Genomic DNA, 25,028 nt, shown 5'->3' with positions numbered 1-25,028 from the left:
CTTCCGGTCTCCAGTCATGTGAATTTGCATATTACGCTTAATATTTAGTTGCAACCGTTTCCAGATATAACATTTAAATTTAGTATTTGGATTTATATTAATTATTTATATTTATATTTACGATTTAGCATATAAATATAAAATTCTGATTTAAAATAAATATTTCGGATATAAATTTCAGACAAATATTTAGGATATACATATCGGATTTACATTTCGGAAATACATTTAACATTTACATTCACGATTTAAATAAATATTTAGTCCTGGATTTACACATTCAAGTCCAATACTTATTATTTAAAAATAAATATTTAAGTTGCTAAATAATGTTGTAAGTGTGCATAAAAAAGGGACTGTAAATATTTCACACCACGTTTTTAACACTGTGTGGCGCTAAATGTGAGAAAATGTCATAATTTTCAGCATGTGCTGCTTTCTCAATGTGGTCAAATCACGTAATTTGTCAAGCGGTCGTTACTGCCATCTGCTGTTCATGACACGCTACTGCAAATGTTTTCCATCAGCGTTTTTAGTCCGTTTGCTGCTAGGACTCGTTTCGTTCAGAATTGATCAGATTTAGTCTTTCTGTTCCGGATTAGTACTGTCACAAAGGGAGGAGGAGGCGTTTGAGATGGGCAGGGGGGCGTCTGGAGGGTCCCCTCAGCATCTGGAGGACGGGATGACAAAGGTGGGAGTCAGCGCGGTCTTTGCGTGTCGTCAAAGGGCTGCCGGATCCAGACGGACAGATTGAGTGTCATTTGGGCCGCATTCCAGAATTCTTGTCATGTCCCACAGATTAAACGGGTGGAGATTAGGTCCTGACATGAAGGCAGCAAGCACATAACGTGACTAGACTGGACCCGATGGATGCGGAATTCACCTGCTAGGCTTGGTAAGATTTGGTATCTTTGCATTAGGAATATCTGAAGCATGATGTTGTGGTCGTGAATTTTGATTTAAAAATGATGTTTTGTTTTGAAGACTATGAATCGTCGGGAAATTATAATATTGAGACCGACCGGTCTCTAGTTGATTGATTGAATGAGCAACGGAGAACGAGGAAATTCAACTATGGGGTCAACGTCCTTGTCTTGTCGCGGTCTCGGTAAGTTCAGCTGTCTGCCTGTTGAACACTTCTACTACTGAATAGATGTTTTAAGAGTCAGGAATAGTGGGAGTAGCCAAAAGCAGAATGAAGATGTGGCGGAAGAAGACGGCGGTGGTCTTCATCGCTGTCATCGCGGTGACTCTGCTGGTGCACTGCAGCGGCCGTTGGAGCTGGTGAGTTTGCGACGTGATGAGCTTGACGGCGAATCATCCCTCGTGTCCTTCTCTAGGATCGCGCAGCATCTTCGGTCCCGGCCAAAGGCCAAGCATACCAACGTGGCCTTTCTGAAGACTCACAAGACAGCCAGCAGCACCGTCCAGAACATCTTGTTCCGTTTCGCCGAGCGTAACAACCTGACGGTGGCGTTGCCGGTGCGCCAGTGCGGCCACCAGTTCTGCTACCCCAAACCCTTCAACGACCGCTTCGTTCACCCGCGCGCGGCGTCGCCCAACATCATCGGCAACCACATGCGCTTCAACGCTGCCGAGCTGCGCCGACTCATGCCCAACGACACGTGCTACGTCACCATCTTGAGGGAGCCGACGGCCATGTTCGAGTCCTTGTTCAGCTACTACAGAGCGGCATTCGCCAGAGTCCCTGACGGCTCGTTGGATGCGTTCTTGGAGCAGCCTTGGCGCTACTATCGACCGCGGAACTCGTGGTCCAACTATGCCCGGAACACGCTGACTTTTGACCTAGGAGGCGACAAGGACCGCCCTCAAACCGACGCAGAGTACGCCCGGTCGTTTGCTGCTGAAGTGGAGCGAATCTTCTCCTTAGTGATGATCGCCGAGCACTTTGACGAGTCTTTGGTTCTCTTACGTCATCTACTCTCCTGGGACCCGGATGACCTGGTCTACCTAAATCTCAACATGCGCACGCCCAAATCTAAGCGCCGCCTGACTCCGGGCCAGGCGGACAAAATCCGCGCGTGGAACTGGATCGACGCGCACCTCTACGATCATTTCAACGCCTCGCTCTGGCGACGGCTCTCGGCTCTAGGCCTGGATTACGTCCGTCGGGACATCAGCGTCCTGCAGGCCACCAGGGAAAGGATGTTGCGGAGCTGTTTCGGCGGTCGACTGCCCCGTCCGCGACTGGCTGAGCGGATCCGAAACAAGGAGCTGCGGCCGTGGCAGCCAAACCCGAAAGTTGGCATCGTGGGCTACGAACTCCCCGACAATGTGACTCAACAACTCTGCCTGAAGCTCATCACACCAGAGATATCGTACACCAGGAACCTGATGCACTCTTAACTCCTAATACAGGACTAAAACCTAAATGAACATGAACCTTACAGCGTTTTCGAGCACAAGAGGTTGCATACTAAACACCAGTGAAGTAATATTGCGATAACAAAAGTGAAGCACACAAATACATAAACACAGTCTAGATGTGACCATTCTATTTTGATGTATGGATGAAACTTGATGGCAAGTCAAACTTTGTTGTTGAAGGCTGCATTTTCTCAGGTATAATAAGCACTGTAATGAGCTGTCCTGTGTCCGATAAAACAATCAAATGCGATGACAAAGAGACGCCTCACTGTTTTTATTGAGTAGATAGACGATGTTAATTGATTAGAAAATGCAGAATAAATGAGATTTATTGATTACAATCCCACAAAAGCAAGCAAACAGATATCAAAAACAAGCAAACAAATGGTAACGTGATGCTAGATTTGAGTTTGTCAATCTCAGAATCCCCGTGTTACGTTACAGCACAACTAGTTGTCCCTTAGAAATGAAAATCGCTTACCGTGACAAACGAGTGGGAAGCCAACAACACTCCAGTAAAGCGGCAAAAGGACGATGCCAGGCTATCCGTACGTGACCCGCTGGCGGACTTCACGGGTCGCCCGGAAATGTCCGGTTTTGTAAGTACGCACTCCTCAGAGGCGGAGAGGCCAACTTCCGCTCCCGAGTGGCGCGGCCCGTCCAATCACAAACATTTAAGCTACTTTTGGTTCAGCCCCCTTGAAAAAGGGCTTTTCACATGGGACAAATGAGCTGTGCTGCAACAGATGCCAACAAATGGTAAATATTATGGGTACAAAACAAGTTATCTCTATGGGGCCCAGGCGTGTAACTATAGGACCCAGGCGTTTAGTAAAACAATAGTATGGTGCAAAACAAGTTATCTCGTGAGATTCTCAAGCGCGTCTCCTAACTATGGGAACAAGGTGAAAAACAATAGAAGTTGTTACAATCTACTGTATGTCACAGAAGCAATCATACATCACAAAAGCATAATGTAATATTTTCCCACATCAGTGGGTCTGGCATGCCACGAAAGATGCGCATGCTGGAAAGCACCTCATACCCACTGTGAAGTATGGGGGTGTGTCAGTGATGCTTTGGGGCTGTTTCGCTTCCAAAGGCCCTGGGAACCTTGTTAGGGTGCATGGCACCATGAATGCTTTGAAATACTAAGACATTTTAAATCAAGATCTGTTGCCCTCTGCCCGAAAGCTGAAGATGGGTCGTCGCTGGGTCTTTCAGCAAGACAATGACCCAAATCTACACAGAAAGGATTCACCAGACACAAAATCAAGCTTGTGAAACATTATAGGAGAAGATTAGGTGCTTTTTTGTTGGCAAAAGGGGGTTGTACAAAGTATTAACACCAGGGGTGCTAATAATTGTGACGCACATTATTTGAAGTTAAATAATTATTTCTTTATGTGGGATTTTTTCGCCCACTGAATAAATGCACTTGTACTGAAGGTTAGATTTTTCTCTTTTTTTTCCATTAAGGTCCCATATTATTTGAATAAAAAAAATATTAGCTAAAAAACACATCTTAACCAGGGGTGCCAATAATTATGGAGGGCACTGTATCTACATTGTTTCAATGCTCAAAGCACTTTACATTAGCACACATTAACACACCAACGGTGCTTCTGCCATGCGCCAACCCATTGGGGGCAAATTAGGGTTCAGTGCCTTGCCCAAGGGGACTTCGAAGGTGGGCAGTCGCAGCCGGGAATCGAACCGCTCACCCTTCAGTTCCAGGACAACTCATCCCAAGAGAGAAGAGAAGGTGTCCCCCAAATGTCCTTAAATCAACAGCAAGTGGCCTGATATCAAGAGAACGTGTCCCCGAAGAGTCCCCAAATCAACGGGAAGTGACCTGAAATCAACAGGACGTGTCCCTGAAAATTCCAGAAATCAACAGGACTTGTACCTGAAATGTCCCTAAAACAACAAGTGAAATGTCCCTAAATCAACAAGAAGTGACCTGATATCAGCAGGATGTGTCCCCGAAACGTCCCCAGATCAAGAGGAAGTGACCTGATATCAATTGAACGTTTCTCTGAAAATTCCCCAAATCAACAGGACGTGTCCCCGAAATGTCCCTAAATCAACAAGAGGTACCTGATATCAGCAGGACGTGTCACCGAAATGTCTCCAAATCAACAGGAGGTGACCTGATATCAACATTATGCGTCCCTCAGATGTCCCCAAATCAGTAAGAAGTGACCTGATATCAGCAGGATGTGTCCCCTAAACGTCCCTAGATCAACAGGAAGTGACCTGATATCAATTGAACGTTTCCCTGAAAATTCCCCAAATCAACAGGACGTGTCCCCGAAATGTCCCTAAATCAACAAGAGGTACCTGATATCAGCAGGACGTGTCACCGAAATGTCTCCAAATCATCAGGAAGTGACCTGATATCAATTGAACGTTTCCCTGAAAATTCCCCAAATCAACAGGACGTGTCCCCGAAATGTCCCTAAATCAACAAGAAGTGACCTGAAATCAGTAGGATGTGTCCCCGAAACGTCCCTAGATCAACAGGAAGTGACCTGATATCAATTGAACGTTTCCCTGAAAATTCCCCAAATCAACAGGACGTGTCCCCGAAATGTCCCCAAATCAACAAGAAGTGACCTGATATCAGCAGGACGTGTCACCGAAATGTCTCCAAATCAACAGGAAGTGACCTGATATCAACAGGACATGTCCCCAAAATGTCCCAAAATCAACAAGAAATGACCTGATATCAACATTATGCGTCCCCCAAATGTCTCCAAATCAACAGGAAGTGACCTGATATCATTTGAACGTGTCCCCAAAATGTTCCCAAATCAACCAGGAGTGACCTGATATCAACAGGAGGTGTCCCTGAAATGTCCCCAAATAAACAGGAAGTAAATGGTGTCATACTTGTATAGCGCCTTTCCACCTTTCAAGGCCCCCAGAGCGCTTTACACTGTCTCGCCGTCCACCTACTTGTGACACAGCACCAGAAGCAACATGGGGTTCAATATCTTGCTCAAGGACACTAAGACGAGTTCATCAGGGCGCAGAATCGAACCCACAACCTCTGGATGGGGGGACAACTACTCTACCATTGAGCCACGCCACCCCAGGAATTCAATTTAACGTGTCCCCAAAATGTCCCCAAATCAACCAGGAGTGACCTGATATCAACAGGACGTGTCCCTAAAAATTCCCAAATCAACAGGACATGTCCCCAAGATGTCCCTAAATCACATCTGTGTCTTGACACCCGATGATACATGCTACATGGAGTTTTTGAATCGAAACAAGGTAAGTATGCGATAATATCTCGTTAAAATCATGGCGTCTTTAATTCTGCTCTCGCATGCTCTCGCCTCCAGTTAAGGTCGCTGTTTAAAAAACTTTTTTTTTTTAAAATGCCCTCCTGTTCAAAAAATTTCTTCCCCCAGAAAATAGAGATTTTAAGCTTTCCAATGATGTATTACACATGCATATAGGACAATTTTGAAATTTGGCAGTCACCTGAGTGTTTTCCGCCATATGTATAATTACGCCACACACATACAAATAAAGCTGAACATATACATCATAAAGCATCTCTGATAGAATACATTCATTCTCTGATAGAATACATTCATTCATTCATTTTCCATGCCGCTTTTCCTCACGAGGGTTGCAGAGGTGCTGGAGCCTATCCCAGCTAACTACGGGCAGGAGGCAGGGTACACCCTGAACTGGTTGCCAGCCAATCGCAAGGCACAAGGAGACATACAACCATTCAGAAAGAAGGAATGGGGCCATGTATCGAGAGATTTTGAGTGAAAATCTCCTTCCATCAGTAAGGGCATTGAAGATGAGACGTGACTGGGTCTTTCAGCCCAAACACACAGCCAAGGCAACAAAGGAGTGGCTTTGTAAGAAGCATTTCAAGGTCCTGGAGTGGCCTAGCCAGTCTCCAGATCTCAACCCCATAGAAAATCTGTGGAGGGAGTTAAAAGTCTGTGTTGCCAAACGACAGCCCCAAAACATCACTGCTCTAGAGGAGATCTGCATGGAGGAATGGGCCAAAATACCAGCAACAGTGTGTGAAAAGCTTGTTTGGCCTCCGTTATTGCCAACAAAGGGTACATAACAAAGTATTGAGATGAACTTTTGGTATTGACCCAATTCTTATTTTCCACCATGATCCATCCATCCATCCATCCATCCATCCATTATCTTCCGCTTATTCCGGGGTCGGGTCGCGGGGGCAGCAGCTTCAGCAGGGAAGCCCAGACTTCCCTCTCCCCAGCCACTTCAGCCAGCTCCTCCGGCGGGATTCCAAGGCATTCCCAGGCCAGCCGAGCGACATAGTCTCTCCAGCGTGTCCTGGGTCGACCCCGGGGCCTCCCGCCGGTGGGACATGCCCGGAACACCTCTCCAGGGAGGCGTCCAGGAGGCATCCGAACCAGATGCCCGAGCCACCTCAACTGGCTCCTCTCAAGGCGGAGGAGTAGCGGCTCGACACCAAGCCCCTCCCGGATGACCGAGCTTCTCACCCGATCTTTAAGGGAGAGCCCGGACACCCTGCGGAGGAAACTCATTTCGGCTGCTTGTATCCGTGATCTTGTTCTTTCGGTCACGACCCACAGCTCGTGACCATAGGTGAGGGTAGGAACGTAGATCGACTGGTAAATCGAGAGCTTCGCCTTTTGGCTCAGCTCCTTCTTCACCACAACGGACCAGTGCAGAGTCCGCATCACTGCAGACGCTGCCCCGATCCGCCTATCAATCTCCCGCTCCCTCCTACCCTCACTCGTGAACAAGACCCCAAGATACTTGAATCCTCCACTTGGGGCAGGATCTCATCCCCGACCCGGAGAGGGCATGCCACCCTTTTCCGGCTGAGGACCATCGTCTCGGATTTGGAGGTGCTCCTTGAGTCATCACCTTATCGTGGTGGAGGGGTTTGCGTGTCCCAATGATCCTAGGAGCTATGTTGTCTGGGGGCTTTAAGCCCCTGGCAGGGTCACCCATGGCAAACAGGTCCTAGGTGAGGGGCCAGACAAAGAATGGCTCACAAGACCCCTTATGATGGAGAAAATTACAGGATCCAAGTTTCCCTTGCCCGGACGCGGGTTACCGGGGCCCCCCCCTGGAGCCAGGCCTGGGGGTGGGGCTCGAAGGCAAGCGTCTGGTGGCCGGGCCTTTTCCCATGGGGTCCGGCCGGGCACAGCCCGAAAAGGCAACGTGGGTCCGCCTTCCCATGGGCTCACCACCTGTGGGAAGGGCCAAAGGGGTCGGGTGCGTAGCAATTTGGGCGGCAGCCAAAGGCGGGGGCCTTGGCGGTCCGACCCCCGGCTACAAAAGCTAACTCCACCATGATATGCAAATAAATTCTTTCAAAATCAAACAATGTGATTTCTGTTTTTTTTCCCCACATTCTGTCTCTCATGGTTGAGATTTACCCATAGTGACAATTACAGGCCTCTCTAATATTTTCAAGTGGGAGAACTTGCACAATTAGTGGTTGACTAAATACTTTTTTGCCCCACTGTATTTGTTTTTTTGCTCCAATTTGGCTCTTTCAACAATTTAGGTTGCCGACCCCTGAGTTAGACAATTAGGAAAAACATTTGCATGCTTCTGACTTTTCTAACGGCTTTAATTAGCTGTTGGCTGCTATTGACGTTGATAAACGCCCAACAGTGGCGCTACCAGGGGGTGGCCAGGGGTGGCCACTGTCACCCCTATAAATTGGTTGGCCACCCCACTGGCCACCCCGCTTGCCATTATATCGTTAGATTGTTGTAGCATCAGTTATGTATTGTATCCCAAATGAATGCATTTATTTTCTTTTGTTAAATACAGTATAGGGCTGTCGAATTTACTGCGTTAACGGGCGGTAATTAATTTTTTTAATCACGTGAAAATATTTATCGCAATTAACGCATTCGCGGTACGACTCACTCACGCATTGACGCAAACAGCCTACAATGGTGCCGTTTTACTTATATACAGAGATAAGAGGCAGTGTCAAGTGAGTGGAGTAGATACAAGCATTCATTGGGGCCGTGCTTTTAATTGGCAAAAGCTTCGTCATCTCTCCCACAGTAACTATAAATATTGTGGGAAGCGACGTGGGGATGAATGACAGGAGCTGATCTTTTTCTGAACACCCTGTAGTGTACCCAACGCAGAAAAGATACAGCATTTGCAGCCACCACACACAGTCATGGTTGCACCACTTCCCATCGTGCATTTGGGCAGAACAGTTTAGTCGCTACAGTATCATTTACTGAAAGGTCAACAAATAGACTAGATGGCAATATTTAGTCACAATATACAAAACAAACTCACATTTATCCTTTAAGAATCACAAGTCTTTCAATCCGTGCCGTGGATCACTTTCACAGAAAGAATGTTAATAATGTTAATGTCATCTTGTGGATTTATTGTTATAATAAACAAATACAGTACTTATGTACATTATGATGAATGTATATATCCGTCTTGTCTTATCTTTCCATTCCGACAATAATTTACAGAAAAATATGGCATATTTCAGAGATAGCTTGAAATGCGATTAATTAATTTTTAAGCTGTGATTAACTCGATTAAAAATCTTAATCGTTTGACAGCCCTCGTTAAATGTACACCTTATGCCTAATATATACATAACACAATAAAAACAGAATTGTTGTGGAATTCAAAATGTTGACTGGACAGTTATGGACTATGCACATTAAATCATTAGTAACATCAAATATCACACAAAGTATATCAGTAGACGTGTCCTTAAGTCTTTCTGATAGTTTTCCCCTGACCTTTTTACTGAAATAATATAATGAAAACCTGAAATTATGGGTTTTAGTTTTGGCCACCCCAAGATTTTAAGTGGCCCCATCTGGCCACCCCTATGAAAAATTTCTGGAGGCGTCACTGACGCCTAATCTATTTTGACCATGCCTCTCCCAGTTAAAATGGCTCGGACGTCTATGCCCGTCAAAGTGCCCCAAATAGAGCGCGCTGACGTGCGACAAAGTCCATTTCCGGCGGAATGACGCGCCGACGCGTTCCCATGGCCACGCCTGAGATTTTTCGGGGGGCTTTTCAGGAGTGGCCGCGACTTGCTGGAAGTTGCGCGCATGCACTCGCTCGCTTGCACGGAGGCTGGGCAGGGCAGGCATCCGCTCGAGATGCGCTCATCAGTCTACTCCTCCACCTTGTCGCTGAAGTATTCTCGCTGACCGCCCGATCGTCAAGCAGCCGCCGCCGGCGCCGCACCAGGACGCGTCGCTGACGCCTTTGAAGCGCACTCGTCCAGTTTGGCCAGGGGGAGGGGCTTGTCGAATCTCAAAGGTAAGTCACCTGACTTCCTTAGCGGACACTTGAAGAAAGTGTTAAGAGTTTTTTTTTAATGAGAGAAAGGTCAAACAGGTGAAAGCGCCCCCAAGTGGGCGGAACGTTACATAATGGGCGAGAGTGAAAACTAAGCGCCATCCTGTCAGCGTGGGAGTGGATGCTTCGCGCCTTCCTCGCCTCTTGTTGCTCGTCAAGTCGTCGCGTGTGTTTGCAACTCCAAAATAAGATTTGACCTCTGAACCCAAACATCATCGCAGTTTTTAGGGGTGAAAAACTGCTGTTTTTAAAGCTGGAGTTTGACCTGAGCACCACTTGGTGGATTCCTGTAATTATTATTATAGTCAATTCATTCCTTATTAACTATTAATGATCACTGTTAGACTCTCCTAGTTCAAATTGATTGGACGTCCATCACCGTTAATGGCGCTGAAACATAATCGGTTATTTCCAACCCCTCACAGACGCTTTAGTTGTCCCATTAGTCATCAGGCTAAACTTAGCCGCCATCACGGCCACACAGATGCGTTGCGGGCGGTTGGCAAACTGTTTTTTTTTTTTGCGTCAAAGCACCAACCGCGTATTTGAGGACCAAATATGAGAAATTTCAAGACTTAAGACTTGCCAGAGACCAGGACTCATGCAGACCTATAAGACCAAGACGGCCTACGCCTCATCGCATTTTGGGTCACGAAGGCCACACTTGTGGACCAAAATGTTCATATCAAGGTCCACGTGACCCTAAATGTGATGTCGACATACAGTGGTATGAAAAAGTATATGACCCTTTTGGAATTTCTCATATTTCTGCATAAAATCACCATCAAATGTGATTTTTGTCAAAATTACACAGATGAAAAAACAGTGTCTGCCTTAACTAAAACCACCCAAACGTTTATAGGTTTTCATATTTTAATGAGGATGGCATGCAAACAATGACAGAAGTGGGGAAAATAAGTATGTGAACAATCACATTCAATATTTTGTGGCCCCCCCTTTGGTAGCCATAGCTTCAACCAGACTCTTCATGTAGGTGCAGATCAGTCTGGCACATCGATCAGGACTAATCTTGGCCCATTCTTTTATACAAAACTGCTGTAGTTCAGTCAGATTCCTGGGATGTCTGGCATGAATCTTTAGGTCATGCCACAGCGTCTCAATGGGGTTCAAGTTTGGACTTTGACTTGGCCACTCCAGAACGTGTATATTGTTCTTCTGAAACCATTCTGAAGTTGATTTACTTCTGTGTTTTGGATCATTGTCTTGTTAAAGCATGCATCTTCAACTGTCTGACAGACGGCCTCAGGTTTTCCTGCAAAACATCCTGATAAACTTTTGAATTCATTCCTCCATTAATGATTGCAAGTTGTCCAGGCCCCAAGGCAGCAAAACAGCCCTAAATCATGACGCTTCCTCCACCATGCTTCACGGTGGGGCTGAGATTGCGTTGCGGGCGTTTGGCAAACTTTTTTTTTTTTTGCGTCAAAGCACCAACCGCATATTCGGGGACAAAATATGAGTGAATTCAAGACTCAAGACTTGCAAGAAACCAGGACTCATCCAGACCTATAAGACCAAGATGACCTACGCCTCATCGCATTTTGGGTCATGTAGGCCACACTTGTGCACCAAAAATGTTAATATTGAGGTCAACATGACCCTAAATGTGATGTTGCCGTACAATGGTACGAAAAAGTATCTCACCCTTTTGAAATTTCTCATATTTCTGCATAAAATCTCCATCAAATGTGATCTTGGTCAAAATCACACAGATGAAAAAACAGTGTCTGCCTTAACTAAAACCACGCAAATGTTTATAGGTTTTCATGTTTTAATGAGGATAGCATGCAAACAATGACAGAAGGAAGTGAACCGTCTGCCCAAGGAAACTTAAAGAACAATTGAAATCAATTTTTACCAAAAAAATTAAGTCAAGTGTGTGCCCAATCACTGATGAGTGGTTTAAAGTCGCCTTACCCACTATAAAACACACACCCGGTTAGAATTGTCTTAATTAAAAGCATTTTCTGATGTGCATCAAGGCTTGGAGATGTATGAAGACCTGCGATCAAGGATTGTTGATTTGTATTAAGTAAATAGTAAATACTTACAGTATATAGCGCATTTATCTACATAGCTAATATGCCAAAAACGCTTTGCATTAGCACACATTCACCCTTTCACACACACACATTTACACACCAATGGTGCTGCTGCCATGCAAGGTGCTGCCAACCCATTGGGGGCAAATTACGGTTCAGTGCCTTGCCCAACGGCACTTCAACAGTAGCTTTGTAGCAGGGAATTGAACTGCTGACCCTTCGGTCCAAGGACAACTCCAGCCACCAACTGTGCCACGGCCACCCCTAAAGCTGGGAAAGGATACAACGGTTACAAAACCATCTCTAAAAGTCTGGATGTTCACCAATCGACAGTCAGAGAAGTTGTCTACAAATGGAGAGAATTTGGCACATGTTGCTTCTCTCTATTAGGAGTGTCTGTCCACCAAACATGATGCCAAGAGTTCAGCGCAGAATACTCAGAGAGGTAAAAAATAACCCTAGATTGTCTGCTAGATACTTACAGAAATCACTGGCACAGTCCAATATCTCTGTGCACACATCAACTACGAAGGAACCACGAAGGAAGCCACTTCTGTCTAAAAAAAACATTGTTGCTCGTTTAATGTTCGCAAAAACGCACTTGGACACTCCACAGAAGTTTTGGCAAAATATTTTGTGGACTGATGAAACCAACGGTGAATTGTTTGGGCATGGTTTGGGAGTAGCACACAAGGTTATGTATGGAGGAAAAATGGAACAGCTCACCAACATGAACACCTCATCCCCACCGTGAAGCATGGTAGAGGGAGCATCATGATTTGGGGCTGTTTTGCTGTCTTGGGGCCTGGACAACTTGCAATCATTAATGGAAGAATGAATTCAAAAGTTTATCAGGATTCCTTTTACAAATAAGATAAACAACAAGACAAATAGAGCTTTTGATTGCAAAATAACAATTTATTTACACATAACAAACTGAAAGATGATGCTGTTCTGGCTGCGACAGTCGGTTAAACTTTTCCCTCATCGCCATCTATCTCTTAAAGATGAATTTTTTTTTGAGTCTCTGCGGGCTCTGCTCATAGGCATTGTCCACTGCACTAGTGGTCCCGGTCATTCTGTTTGGTCGTCTAGCGCTTGGCATCCCGGGCATCCTACCGGTTGTTCTGCTCGGTCGTACGCCGCCTGGCATCCATTCGGTTGTCTTCCGCCGACGCCCGGCCGTGCGGCTTGGCCGTTTTTTGCCGTTGAATCGGATTGCGGGTCTTACCAAATGCACTACTGCCCTCCAGTGGCCAGTTTTATTGCTTTAAAATGGATTTTCAGCTTTGTGCTTTGGAGCTAAATTGAATCATGACCCAGAGATATCTTTTTTGACAAAAAAAAAAAAAAAACACAACAACATAAAAGACGTATAAATACTCTTTGGGACACTGAAACAATTAATAATAGAACGTATGTATACGTTTTTGGGAGCAAATGAGTTAAAATATTAAAACCTATAAATGTTTGGGTGGTTTTAGTTAAAGCAGACACTTTTTCCATCGGTGTGATTTTGACAATGATCAGATCGCATTGGATGGTGATTTTATGAAGAAATGTGAGAAATTCCAAAAGGTTCAGATCCTTTTTTTTTTTTACCGGAGTATGTTTTTAACAACCTGAAATTGTCACTCGCCCTATCTTGTTTATTGCGGAAGTAAATCCATGATCAACCACCAGATGGCAGCAGTTTCACTTTGCTCATTTGGTTCAGAAAGAAGAATGAAAACAAAGTTTTTCTGTTCAGTTTTTGCCGAAAATATTTGAATTTCACAATTACACGAAACAATCGAATATACGCTTTTTTTTTGTCTTCAACTGTCAGGAGTTGGAATTAAAATTGATCAGAAAAGGAAATACTAAAGTACAGATGCCTGAAAAAGTACTAGGACTTGATTCCTACCCACTACTTGTGTTTGTGTGGGCGCAGTTGCGTTGGTTTTACATAAGGAAACGCTGTAGGGTCGTGCTCCCTGAACGTCTCGTGCGCGCGCTCGGGTGGTCCTAGCGACCGCGCTGTGGAGGAGCAGGACCAAATGATGAAAACAATTATCCCGGACGTGACAAATGAGCACTCTCGGGCTATTTTTCGCCAACTTACACTCGTCATGACCATTGCGAAGCGGCGCGCGCTCAACCGGAGGGGGAGGAGTTACGTAACAGGTGTCAGGAGGTGAGCGCTGATGTGTCAAATCATTGGAAACAAAAGCTTGAATGTCATCCAAGCACATGGTTTCTCCAAAAAAGCGTCAAGTAAAAAAAATAGAATTACACGTGGTGTAAACAAGGTTTTTTTTTTTCTTGAAGCATTTCATGAAAATGAACTCTTAGCCACTTTAGCGTTGGTGTGTGCGCGCGCGCAGCCTCGCTTATCAGGGAAAAGGTGTTTCACTGAGTGGGAATGCCTGGTAGAACGTGTAGGCCAGGGTTGCCATAGCAACCATCTGCTGCTCCTCTGGCGAGCGCTCGCCGGCAACCCACACAGAGTGACATCCAGCAGCACGCCGATCCGAGTGAGTAGAGCGAGCGCCACTTTTCAGACCTTAACTCTCAAGACCGGTGTTCGTCTGGAGGCTTGTTTCGGTCTCCACTCCAATGGTTTTGGTGAATTCTGGTCACAGGTTCAATCTCAAATAGTGTGGTATATAAGTACTTAGTCAACCAGTAATTGTGCAAGTTCTCAAACTTGAAAATATGAGAGAGGAATTGTCAACATGGGTAAACCTCAACCATGAGAGACAGAATGTGAAAAAAACCCCAGACAATCACATTGTTTGATTTTTAAAGAATTTGTTGGCAAACCATGGTGGAAAATAAGTATTTGGTCAATACCAAAAGTTCATCTCAATACTTTGTTATGTACCCTTTTTTGGCAATAATGGAGGAAAAATGTTTTCTGTAACTCTTCACAAGCTTTTCACACACTGTTGCTGGTGTTTTGGCCCATTCCTCCATGCAGATTTCCTCTAGAGCAGTGATGTTTTGGGGCTGTCGTCTGGCAACACGGACTTTCAACTCCCTCCACAGATTTTCTATGGGGTTGAGATCTGGAGACTGGTTAGGCCACTCAAGGAGTTTGAATTGCTTCTTACGAAGCCACTCCTTTGTTGCCCTGACTGTGTGTTTGGGATCATTGTCATGCTGAAGAACCCAGCCACTTCTCATCTTCAATGCCCTTGCTGATGGAAGGAGATTTTCACTCAAAATCTCTCGACACATCGCCCCATTCATTCTTTCTTTTACACAGATCAGTCGTCCTGGTCCCTTTGCAGAAAAACAGCCCCAAAGCATGATTTTTCCACGCCCATGTTTCACAGTGGGTATGGTGTTCTTCGGATGCAATTCTCCTCCAAACACGAGAACCTATGTTTCTACCAAAAAGTTGTATTTTGGTTTCATCTGACCATAACACATTCTCACAGTCCTCTTCTGGATCACCCAAATGCTATGTAGCGAACCGCAGACGGGCCTGGACGTGTACTTTCTTCAGCAGGGGTACACGTCTGGCAGTGCAGGATTTGAGTCCCTGGCGGCGCATTGTGTTACTGATAGTAGCCTTTGTTACTGTGGTCCCAGCTCTCTGTAGGTCATTTACTAGGTCGCCCCGTGTGGTTCTGGGATTTTCGCTCACCGTTCTTGTTATCATTTTGACGCCACGGGGTGAGATCTTGCATGGAGCCCCGGACTGAGGGAGATTATCATTGGTCTTGTATGTCTTCCATTTTCTAATAATTGCTCCCGCAGTTGATTTCTTTACACCAAGCTTTTAACCTATTGCAGATTCAGTCTTCCCAGCCTGGTGCAGGTCTACAATTTTGTCTCTGGTGTCCTTGGACAGCTCTTTGGTCTCGGCCATAGCAGAGTTTGGAGTGTGACTGATTGAGTTGTGGACAGGTGTCTTTTATACCGATAATGAGTTAAAACAGGTGCCATTAATACAGGTAACGAGTGGAGCCTTGTTAGACGTCGTTAGAAGAAGTTAGACCTCTTTGACAGCCAGAAATCTTGCTTGTTTGTATGTGACCAAATATTTATTTTCCACTCTAATTTGGAAATAAATTCTTTAAAAATCAAACAATGTGATTTTCTGTTTTTTTTCCCCCACATTCTGTCTCTCATGCTTGAGGTTTACCCATGTTGACAATTACAGGCCTTTCTAATCTTTTCAAGTAGAAGAACTTGCACAATTGGTGGTTGACTATATACTTATTTGCCCCCCTGTATGCATATAGTACAAATGTGCTTTATATTGGCTTGCATTCATCCATTCATGCTCAGGTTCACGCACCAACGGTTCCGCTGACGTAGCCTTGATCGTACTGCTGACCCTTCGGACACTGGATGACACGGGCTACTTATTTAGCCTGTTGTTGGCAACTGTTAGCTTCAAACCATTTCTGGTTAATCGTTATCTGTGGATGTAGAAAACAGTAAAGAGTAAGGGGTACAAGAAAACTGCAAAAGTAAAAAGGCCTTACAAAGACAAGACCAAAACTTTTAGGAATTGAGACAGAGACATTGCATTACTGAGGAATGGTCGTTCCAGTAAAAGATTCGGGGCTGGTACGGGACAGAACTGTCAAAATCCCATGTTAAGGGATGAAACCTGGTCCAATTTTTACTGTGTTTTAGATGCAGGAGGCCGGTGACACTCAGCCGGGATCCCAGAGGGCCTTCAGCGTCCTGGATCGTCTGCTGTTGACACACCCGGTGTGGCTGCAGCTGTCACTCAAGCAGGACTCCGCCATCTACATTCTGCTTCGAGAGCCTGTCGGGGTGAGCTGCCTTCTAAATGGCAAGGGATGTGCGTGGCGAAGGGCCTTTGCGAATGAGCTAAGATCCAATGCTAGGCTAGCTCTTAGCTGATGATGGCAATGGTCTACTCGCAGACATTCTTGGTGCGCAAGTGCAGCTCCAGCCAGAGGAAGGTTCTAAGTGTGAGGGTGACGGCCGACAGGGGTTCTTCCTCGGTAAAGGAGTGCTTCATCTGCGAGGAAGACTACAGTGAGCTCAACGTCGCTGGCACTGTGGCCGACGCCAATAAGGTCGTTACTCAAACTCTGGTTCCTTTTCTGCTAGCGTTCGCCTTGGAGAGCTCAGCACTCAGCTTCCCGGACTTGTGTCGCCTAGTGGCCTTCTATTGCGTCAGCAGGTCCGGTTTCCTAGAATTTACATGAATTCCAGCACAAAAGCATTTGCAAGCGTTTTTTGATGATTTTTGTCCGCAGGGATGTCCTGCCTTTCCCTCTACAGCTGCCCGACGCCATTGCCAAGGCCACGACGCACAGGCAGCTGGAAGCTATCTCGCACATGGGCCAAGGTACAGGCCAAAGTACGGTTGTGCGTTAACGTTAAATCGGAAAACCCAACTTTTCGCTGTCCTCCGTCTTGTCTGGTCTCTGTGCAGACTTCTGGAATTCGCCAAGCGCGTCGGAACTTCAAAACGGACCGCTGACATCATCCGGCGGAAGCCCGATTCAGGTTGCGGTGGCCTCAGACCGAAGGAGTGTTCAAGGCAAGCTGTGCTTTATTAACCCGCTGTTCCTGCAGCTGGAAGTCTGCAAGGTGGGTTTCACTTTCAGTCCATCTAAAAATCTAAAATAATATCATTCTAGTCACCGATTTTTTTGGGCTTGCAGCAATCGGAACTCCAGAACCACAGTGCCTCAAACAAGCGACACCGTTTCAAGCGTAGTATGCGGCTCCGCCTCTCAGAGTCCTCCATGAACCTGTCCCTTGAAGGGGTGGGCTCCTACTCGCCACCACCGTCGGTAGAGAGACCCAGTGGGGCCGATAGGCTGCACGACTCCAATTCCCAGAGGAGAGTTCATGCTGGAGCGGGGGTCCTAAGGAGAACCCCTGCTGTGTTGACAGGGTCTGCAGGTTCCGAGGAAGAGGATATGATGGCTTTGTCGGCACGTCAAGTAAGCGGGTCTTCTTTACTTGAAAGACGAGTGTGGGAAATAAAATTGTGTATGCCGTTTAAGGTGGACCGGCTTCCTGATGTCCAGCAGTCACCGCCGGCAGAGATGCCAGTCTTCGAAGTCGCTCTCCTGGCCCCGCAGCGCCAGCCGGCTCCGTCTCTGGCTGAGCTGGACAGCAACAGCTCCTTCAGCAGTCTGGACGAGGAAAATGATTCGGATCCGGAGTCTGAGAGTGGTGTCCAAAGTCGAGTCGGGGGTTCGCGGCGGCCACCTCTGGTGCGCTCGCGAGGTCGCGGCGGCCTGCACCGTATGAGCGAGGCATTTGTATGTTTCTTCGCTCCGGACAAGCGGCTGGCAAGACTGGTGGAGGAGCTGTCCCGGGACAGGCGCTCCATCTTCGGAGGGATGGTGCAGGATTTCCTGCAGGCTCAGAGGGAGCTGCTCAAATCTCACGCCGCCTCTTCGTCGTGTGCGACCTCTGTGGAACTCTTGCAGGGCGTGCGCCTCTTCCTTTCCCAGGCCAAGTGTTGTTTACTGGAAAGCGGCGAGCTAGAACCTCCCATTGAAACATTGGTGCCGGAAAATGAGAAAGGTGAATGCGGAAACTGAATTCGAACCAACAACACACGTATTGTTTTGATGTACGCAAGTTAGTACAAAATATAAAACTCACACAAACTTGCGTAGGCTGCTGTGTTTGTGCGCATACTCGTTCACGTGCGTTGCCTGGCAGTGCGCGGGCTTCTGGGGGGATCGCTGGGCCGCTCGCCTTCCTTCCTTCCTGCACTCTGATTTATCTGCCTTTGCGTCGGTGGGAGCCATTTGCATTTTTTTCCCTCACTCTCGTTTATCATAAAAAGATCTCACAGGCCCACGCACGCATGGAGAGCGCACGATTCAAAGAAGGGTGCAGGGGGGAGGGCTGGGGAAGCGAGGGGCACGGTAGAAACATGGAGTCACTTCACTTATTTGCACGTGAGCATGATGGACACAGGCGAGATAGAGATAGAACTATACTGGGAAGTAACTAAATCCAAATACGCCATTATAGTAGAGGTAGAATTGCAATGGTTCTCTTGGTTTGGCAGATCTGGCCCTGGAGCGTGCCATGTTTTCCTGTGTGCTCCGTCCTCTGAAATCTCACCTGGACAAAGCCTTGACAGCGCTCCACCAGCGGGACACCTTCAGCCAGCGCTTCAGCCGAAACCTCATGCGCGTGAAAGATCAGGGCGCCGCAGAGCGCTTGGGCTTGCGCACCGGGGTCCCCGACGGTCGGCAGGTGGACAAGGTGAAGCAGAAGTTGGCTCTAATGCGGCGCACACACTCACCTGTCGACAAGGTGTTGCTGCTGCTGCAGGTCTGCAAGTGCGTGCAGAAGGCCTCGGGTGCCGTCCAAGGTGGGACCATTTCCGAGCCGCAACTTAGGCATCCCTTGTCGAAACCCTCAAACTTTTTGGTTCTCAGCAGGGCAGGTAGTGAGCTGGGAGGACTTCCTGCCGGTACTCTCCTACGTGATCGTTGAGGCCAACAGGCCTCACGTCCTGATGGAGGTGGAATACATGATGGAGCTCCTGGAGCCATCCTGGCTCAGCGGTGAAGGTTAGTGCTCACTTGAACATCAAAAAGCCTAACATGTACAGACTCTGCTTTCCAGGTGGCTCCTACTTGACCAGCGTGTTTGCCAGCTTGCATCTGATCCAGAGTCTGGACCCGGACAAACCCGTATCAGGCTGCGTGACATCCGAGGCCCGGGAAGCTCTGAAGCAATGGCGTTGTCGGCGAAGCCGTGAGGCTCAGAGGCAGAAGGAGAACCTGCAGAGCCAGGTAGTTCTGGACAGGAAAGTCCACGGTGTTGCTACTCATCAGATTTTCAACTCAATTGCTTTGGGATTGATACTGTGATGGTTGTAAAGAACTCTTTCAGGGTGAAAGCAATTCTAAACACCAGAGGTTGTTACAAAAAGCAGTTCTCCTAACAATCTTCAGTTCCTGTCCTGTTCTTGGGGCCTTTTCTCTGGAACACAGATTTACTAATCAATACAAGGAAACCCATCCCTTAGGTAGGGCAGGTTGAGATGGAGGCAGAGTTCCCGTAAAAACCCGGGTTGTCCCTGTCCAGATTTTGTAAACACCTTTGAAATTAATTTGCAGGGATTACATTTGAAAGGTAGGTAATCCTCAGATGTGGGCCATGTACACATACACAAGCACTTTCACCTGCTATCGTGCCGCCAGGTTCGGATTGGTCCGAGCAGTTGCGAGAGAGAGAGAGAAAAAAAATCAAAAGAGGCATTGTCAAGCTTGCAGTCACGTGGTGCCTCGCCGGGCTTCAAATAGCCAGTCCAAGTGAGCCGGGAGCCAGATTCTGCTCCGACACAGGCGGGCGATCCGTGAGGCGAGTGCGATGAGGAAGTGGGCGGTCAGATAACATGAAATTTACTGAGCTGCATCTACTCATCCAAGCGGGAAAACAATATGCACACGGACAGCGAGGAGCTCGGTGACTCTGTAAGTTGGACCTGTTGATATTTGTGGTTGCCTTGCGCGTCTTTATGGGTCTCTTGCAAAATTTTTATGGTTGTGTAAGTACACTGTTTTTGGAGTCTTCTTGAAATATCACTGATACTCAGGAAATTATTTTTACAGTTCATACACGTCTGAAATAAGTTTAGTGTAGTACCACGCTTTGCCACAGGATGCCAGCCGGCACTACTAGGTGTAGAGAGAGGATTAAGACCATGAAGAAGAGGTAAAGCACTTTAGAAATGAGCTGTTTTTACGTTGACTCAGTAGCACTTATGATAGTCCTTAACATTGGTTGCCATTGACGGGGATAGACGTTCAATCCATGTTGACTGGGAGGACTTCCCAGTATTTAAGTGTGTTGTTTCTGCTCTCTCTAGAGGTGCGTTCGGATACTATTCCAGGACGGGGAACGGAGCGCCGTACGGACCTTGCAGTGGCGAGTGGGAGAGAGCAGCCAAGCCCTGGCGCAGCTGTGCGCCGACACCTTCGGCGTGTCTGACCCGCAGCAGTACACGCTATACTGGCGCAGCGGCGGCGAAATGCGCGCCCTACCGGCGCAGGCCCAGCCCCAGGACCTGGCGGGTCACAGCGAGGGAGGACCCTCCCTCTCCTACCTGAGGACCGACCATGACTTCAGCAAGATGCGGCGGCTCACCCGAGGTGGCGCCGTGGACCTGAGTGAGTCGGTGTGCGAGGAGTGAGCGGGATCGACGTCCGCGGGGGGGCGTGGGGCAGAAATTTGCGTCAAACGGACCGGGAGGAGGAGAATTCCGGTTCTGCCGTGGAGGAATGAGGTCACCAAAAAAACCTCTGTGCCAAAGTTTGACAAAGGAGAAGTCGGACGTCCGTGGACATATGAGCAGTTTTTGGATGTCCAGCTCAAAGTCCATGTACTAGTACGCTTTTTGTTCTTGACCAGAAGTCCCTAACAATTAGAGGTCGACCAATATTGGATTTTCAAAGGCTGATGCCGATTTTTTTGTGTTTAAAATCAACTGATTGCCGATGTCTAAAGCCGATTTTGTAATTATGAAAGGCAATTGAAGCAATCATTATGTACCGTATTGGCCCGAATATAAGAGGTGTTTTTTGCATTGAAATAAGACTGAAAAAGTGAGGGTCGTCTTATATTAGTGTCTAGACATTATACCCATTCACGACGCTAGATGGCGCCAGATATCATTGAAGCGATGTTCTGTCATGACATAGCTCAGCTACTCTCAAGTTTAACCAGTTTGCATTATTTTATTGCAATGTTTTTCCTTATTCAGATTTGTTTCAGGATTACAGTTATAATTAGAACTCACTTTGATGGTTATTGCAGTTATTGCAATTTTGTTGTTTTATCACAATAGATTGGTTTATTTTAGGGCTGTCAAAATTATCGCGTTAACGGGCGGTAATTAATTTTTAAAATTAATCACGTTAAAATATTTGACGCAATTAACGCACAAATGCCCTGCTCAAACAGATTAAAATGACAGCACAGTCAAATGTGTACTTGTTGTGTTTTTTGGAGTTTTGGCGCCCTCTGCTGGCGCTTGGGTGCGACTGATTTTATAGACTTCAGCACCCATGAGCATTGTGTAAGTAATTACTGACATCAACAATGGCGGACTACTAGTTTATTTTTTGATTGAAAATTTTACAAATTTTATTAAAGCGAAAACATGAAGAGGGGTTTTAATATAAAATTTCTATAACTTGTACTAACGTTAATCTTTTAAGAACTACAAGTCTTTCTATCTATGGACCGCTTTAACAGAATGTTATTAATGGTAATGCCATCTTGTTGATTTATTGTTATTATAAAGAAATACAGTACTTATATACCGTATGTTGAATGTATATATCCATCTTGCGTCTTATCGTTCCATTCTAACTATAATTGACAGAAAAATATGGCATATTTTTCAGATGGTTTGAATTGCGATTAATTTTTAAGCTGTAATTAACTCGATTAAAAATTTTAATCGTTTGACACCCCTAGTTTATTTACATTTCAAAAACCAGAAGCCATTCATTTACGAATGTGATTGCAAATGTTCAGATATTAAGATTTGAATGAGGCAAAATACCATGCTTTTTCTGTCAAATATATTGTTGTAATAATTTTTTTTTCAGATGTACTGTAATTATTTTCTGTATAAAAATTAATTTGGGGTTCAAAAAGTCTTTTTTCAAACTTGAGTCTTGAAAAAGAGGGGGTCGTCTTACAATCAGGGTCGTCTTATATTCGGGCCAATATGGTAAATGCATAGTAGATTTTTGTCTTCTAATGCTTACCTTTGCAACACTGGCCACTAGATCGTGCAAAATCACAATTAACTATCCTATTATATTGGCAGAGTTTGAAAAATGTCCATATATCGGCCCGATATATCGGCCGATCGATATATTGGTCGACCTTTACTAATAATACTGGTTGCATAAAGCTGGCTATGACAAAAGGAATACTAGTACGCTGCTCTTTATGAAACCGATTTTCTTTGTTTTGGCTGTTTCTCTCCTACAATCGTCGTGAGGTGACACCAGTGTGAATCCGGACACAGAGTCAAACTGCCAATATGTGAAAATTCACGTGCGTACAAGTGAATTTTCCAGGAGTCGCCATACCACGACAGTATTAGCAGTCAAAGCGGATGAGACCGGAACAGAACCCCGCTGATTGTTCAACTTCGTCTTGTATTTAAAAACTACCTTTGATTGTTCGGCTTCCGGGTTGGATTTGTGCAAGCTTTACCAGCAAGTGACGACGATGTGTTTGAGCATAAATGCATGTTTTTGTTTTGTTTTGTTTTGTTTTTTTAAAACTTATTTTATTTAAAGGCTCTGCGAATGTGGTGTGCATGTGTTTGTTTGACCTCACTATTCCTTTTCACTGTAATCGTGCCAGGTAACCTGCAATTACATTGAGAATAAAAAAATGCGTTGTTGTTTTTTTTTTTTAACTCTTCCAGTGCCATTGACAGCGATAGACGTCCAATTTTTCTCATGGAACATTCTATTCAAATCAAGGGCGTAGGTTTGCATAGGGACGGTAGGGACATAACACTACCAACTTTCAAGCATGCTGAAATTGTCTCCAACTTTTAAGAACCTTATTTGCATTATATAATGATTTCAATTATATGTGTACAGTAATTTAGCTTGTCTTCCTAAATGTTGTAAGGATATAATTGACCCGACCATTATTAAGTGAATTACAGTTATTACAATTTTTTTCTGCCAGCAGCAGCCACTGTAAGTATTGTAAAAAGACATCAATGTTGTGGAAGTGGGGAACACACCACTAATTTAGCTAATGAATGTCCGACTATTAGGGGTGCGTGAGCAGCAGGGTACCCCAGAGCAGACAGAGTGTGGTGAGGAAGTTATATTTGCAAGCACAAGCGAGAACGTGGCAGGTGTAGATCGCTCTGCTAGGGGTAGCTGGGAAGGAGGCAGGCGTGGAATCCAACGAGAGGCGCGTTAAGTCAAGATCTGGGGCGAGAACATAAACGTCATGAGCTCGGGATCAGATAAAAAATCCAGTACGCGAGAAGCAACTAGTGTAGTAAACAGACTAGTTGATTGGGTGACAAGGTGGCAACGTCCAATGGCTTTTGAAGACTGGTGATTGTCATTTCAAGCACCTGTGGCCGCCTCACCCATCTGACGTCCAGCCCGAAATTAGGCTAAAAACACGCACACCTGCACAAGGTGTAGGACACCTCCTAACACCAACCTGCATCCGAGTTAGCATAACATTAATCTGAGTGAATTTCTTGAATTTAAGGAGGAAGCTGCGTTGAGTGAAATACCCTACCCTGGGCTTGGTGGGCCGTTGGGTGTCCCGTGGGGTGCTGTGCCAGTTTGGGGGCTGCGGCTGTGACTCGTGGGCCGGGTGGGCGTACTGGGGTTGGTGGTGCTTTCCCTCTTCCTCCCATCCCAGAAGGCCGGTTGATAGGGGCGTGGGTGGCTTGGGAGACCACCCTGGATCCCGGAGGAGGGGGGCGTAATAATGACGATGGCGCCTTTGCTGGGCTGTGGGAGGAGGGATTGGCTGCGCGGCCCTCCCCCAGGCTGGCTGGGTGGGGGCCATGGCCCTGGGGTGGCACCCTCCACTCGTCTGCGTGGCTGTTGCCTGCTTGGTGGAGCTCGCACGCCGATAAATGTGATTAGGCGCGCTCGGGTGGGGGGCCCAGGTGCCAGGATTGGCGATGGGGCGGCGTACGGTCGGTTGCCGACGAGTTTACATTCACAAGGGATTCGCATGATAACTGGTTTCTAGATCACAGAGCTGATTTGTGTATACTCCCCCCCTCCCAATCACTTAGCTTACAGACTCCCCCAGCCCCCTCCCCTTCTTTCCCTGGTCAACAGCCCCCCCACATGGTGTCGACCGGAAATACATCTAGCTGACAATAGCACCAACATATTCATAGTTAGTGTACTATAGGTGTTCAATGTATTTCTTGTTGTTGTTTGAGTTTCTTTTCTTTTGTTCCCCCATAATCCCTTCCTGTTCGCTGCTTTGTCATAATAAACGAGGTATGTTGAATGATCACAATGGGAGTATGTCACACTGTCAATGTGAAACATTAAAACAGTTCAGACCAACCGGACACTTAGACTTCCATTCTACGTGTCAAACAGGTGAACAAGACAGGTTAAAAAAAATTATTATTTTTTAAACAAAAGTGCAAATCGAACCTGAACCAATACACTTGAAAGTTAATAAAGTCAATGCAGATTTCAGACCAATCCTACGCCCTTGCTTCAAATTGAA

At 46.2% G+C, this 25,028-nt stretch overlaps 2 protein-coding genes across 3 annotated transcripts; both read left to right on the top strand.

The window, feature by feature from the left end:
- The first annotated feature begins 521 nt into the window (after positions 1–521).
- gal3st3 (galactose-3-O-sulfotransferase 3) lies at positions 522–2,656 on the top strand. Its single transcript, XM_057855752.1, has 5 exons — positions 522–691; positions 799–895; positions 985–1,108; positions 1,164–1,284; positions 1,341–2,656. The coding sequence occupies exons 3-5, from the start codon at positions 1,045–1,047 to the stop codon at positions 2,365–2,367; spliced, it is 1,212 nt and encodes a 403-aa protein (XP_057711735.1). The 5' UTR covers positions 522–691; positions 799–895; positions 985–1,044; the 3' UTR covers positions 2,368–2,656.
- Positions 2,657–9,513: 6,857 nt separating this feature from the next.
- rin1b (Ras and Rab interactor 1b) lies at positions 9,514–24,912 on the top strand. Of its 2 annotated transcripts, XM_057853730.1 has the most exons (12): positions 9,514–9,702; positions 16,440–16,583; positions 16,697–16,811; positions 16,887–16,959; positions 17,036–17,127; positions 17,215–17,372; positions 17,447–17,731; positions 17,795–18,323; positions 18,820–19,128; positions 19,196–19,330; positions 19,386–19,555; positions 20,635–24,911. In XM_057853730.1, the coding sequence occupies exons 2-12, from the start codon at positions 16,440–16,442 to the stop codon at positions 20,956–20,958; spliced, it is 2,334 nt and encodes a 777-aa protein (XP_057709713.1). In that variant the 5' UTR covers positions 9,514–9,702; the 3' UTR covers positions 20,959–24,911. The 2 variants fall into 2 exon arrangements, with proteins under 2 accessions (XP_057709713.1, XP_057709712.1); XM_057853729.1 differs by having other exon boundaries at positions 17,447–18,323; positions 19,199–19,330; positions 20,635–24,912.
- Positions 24,913–25,028: the final 116 nt, after the last annotated feature.

This window comes from Corythoichthys intestinalis, chromosome 13 (assembly GCF_030265065.1).
Source record: "Corythoichthys intestinalis isolate RoL2023-P3 chromosome 13, ASM3026506v1, whole genome shotgun sequence".
NCBI lineage: Eukaryota > Metazoa > Chordata > Actinopteri > Syngnathiformes > Syngnathidae > Corythoichthys > Corythoichthys intestinalis.
The sequence above is the reverse complement of the archived record's forward strand: the minus strand, read 5'-3'. Positions and strand labels throughout refer to the sequence as shown.

Coding starts and splice junctions, on each gene's coding strand:
- gal3st3 (XM_057855752.1), top strand. CDS start 1,045: ATGAGCAACGGAGAACGAGGAAATTCAACTATGGGGTCAACGTCCTTG. Junction 1,109..1,163: donor CTTGTCTTGTCGCGGTCTCG/GTAAGTTCAGCT, acceptor AGATGTTTTAAG/AGTCAGGAATAGTGGGAGTA. Junction 1,285..1,340: donor TGCAGCGGCCGTTGGAGCTG/GTGAGTTTGCGA, acceptor GTCCTTCTCTAG/GATCGCGCAGCATCTTCGGT.
- rin1b (XM_057853729.1), top strand. CDS start 16,440: ATGCAGGAGGCCGGTGACACTCAGCCGGGATCCCAGAGGGCCTTCAGC. Junction 18,324..18,819: donor GGTGCCGGAAAATGAGAAAG/GTGAATGCGGAA, acceptor TTGGTTTGGCAG/ATCTGGCCCTGGAGCGTGCC. Junction 19,556..20,634: donor AGGAGAACCTGCAGAGCCAG/GTAGTTCTGGAC, acceptor TGCTCTCTCTAG/AGGTGCGTTCGGATACTATT.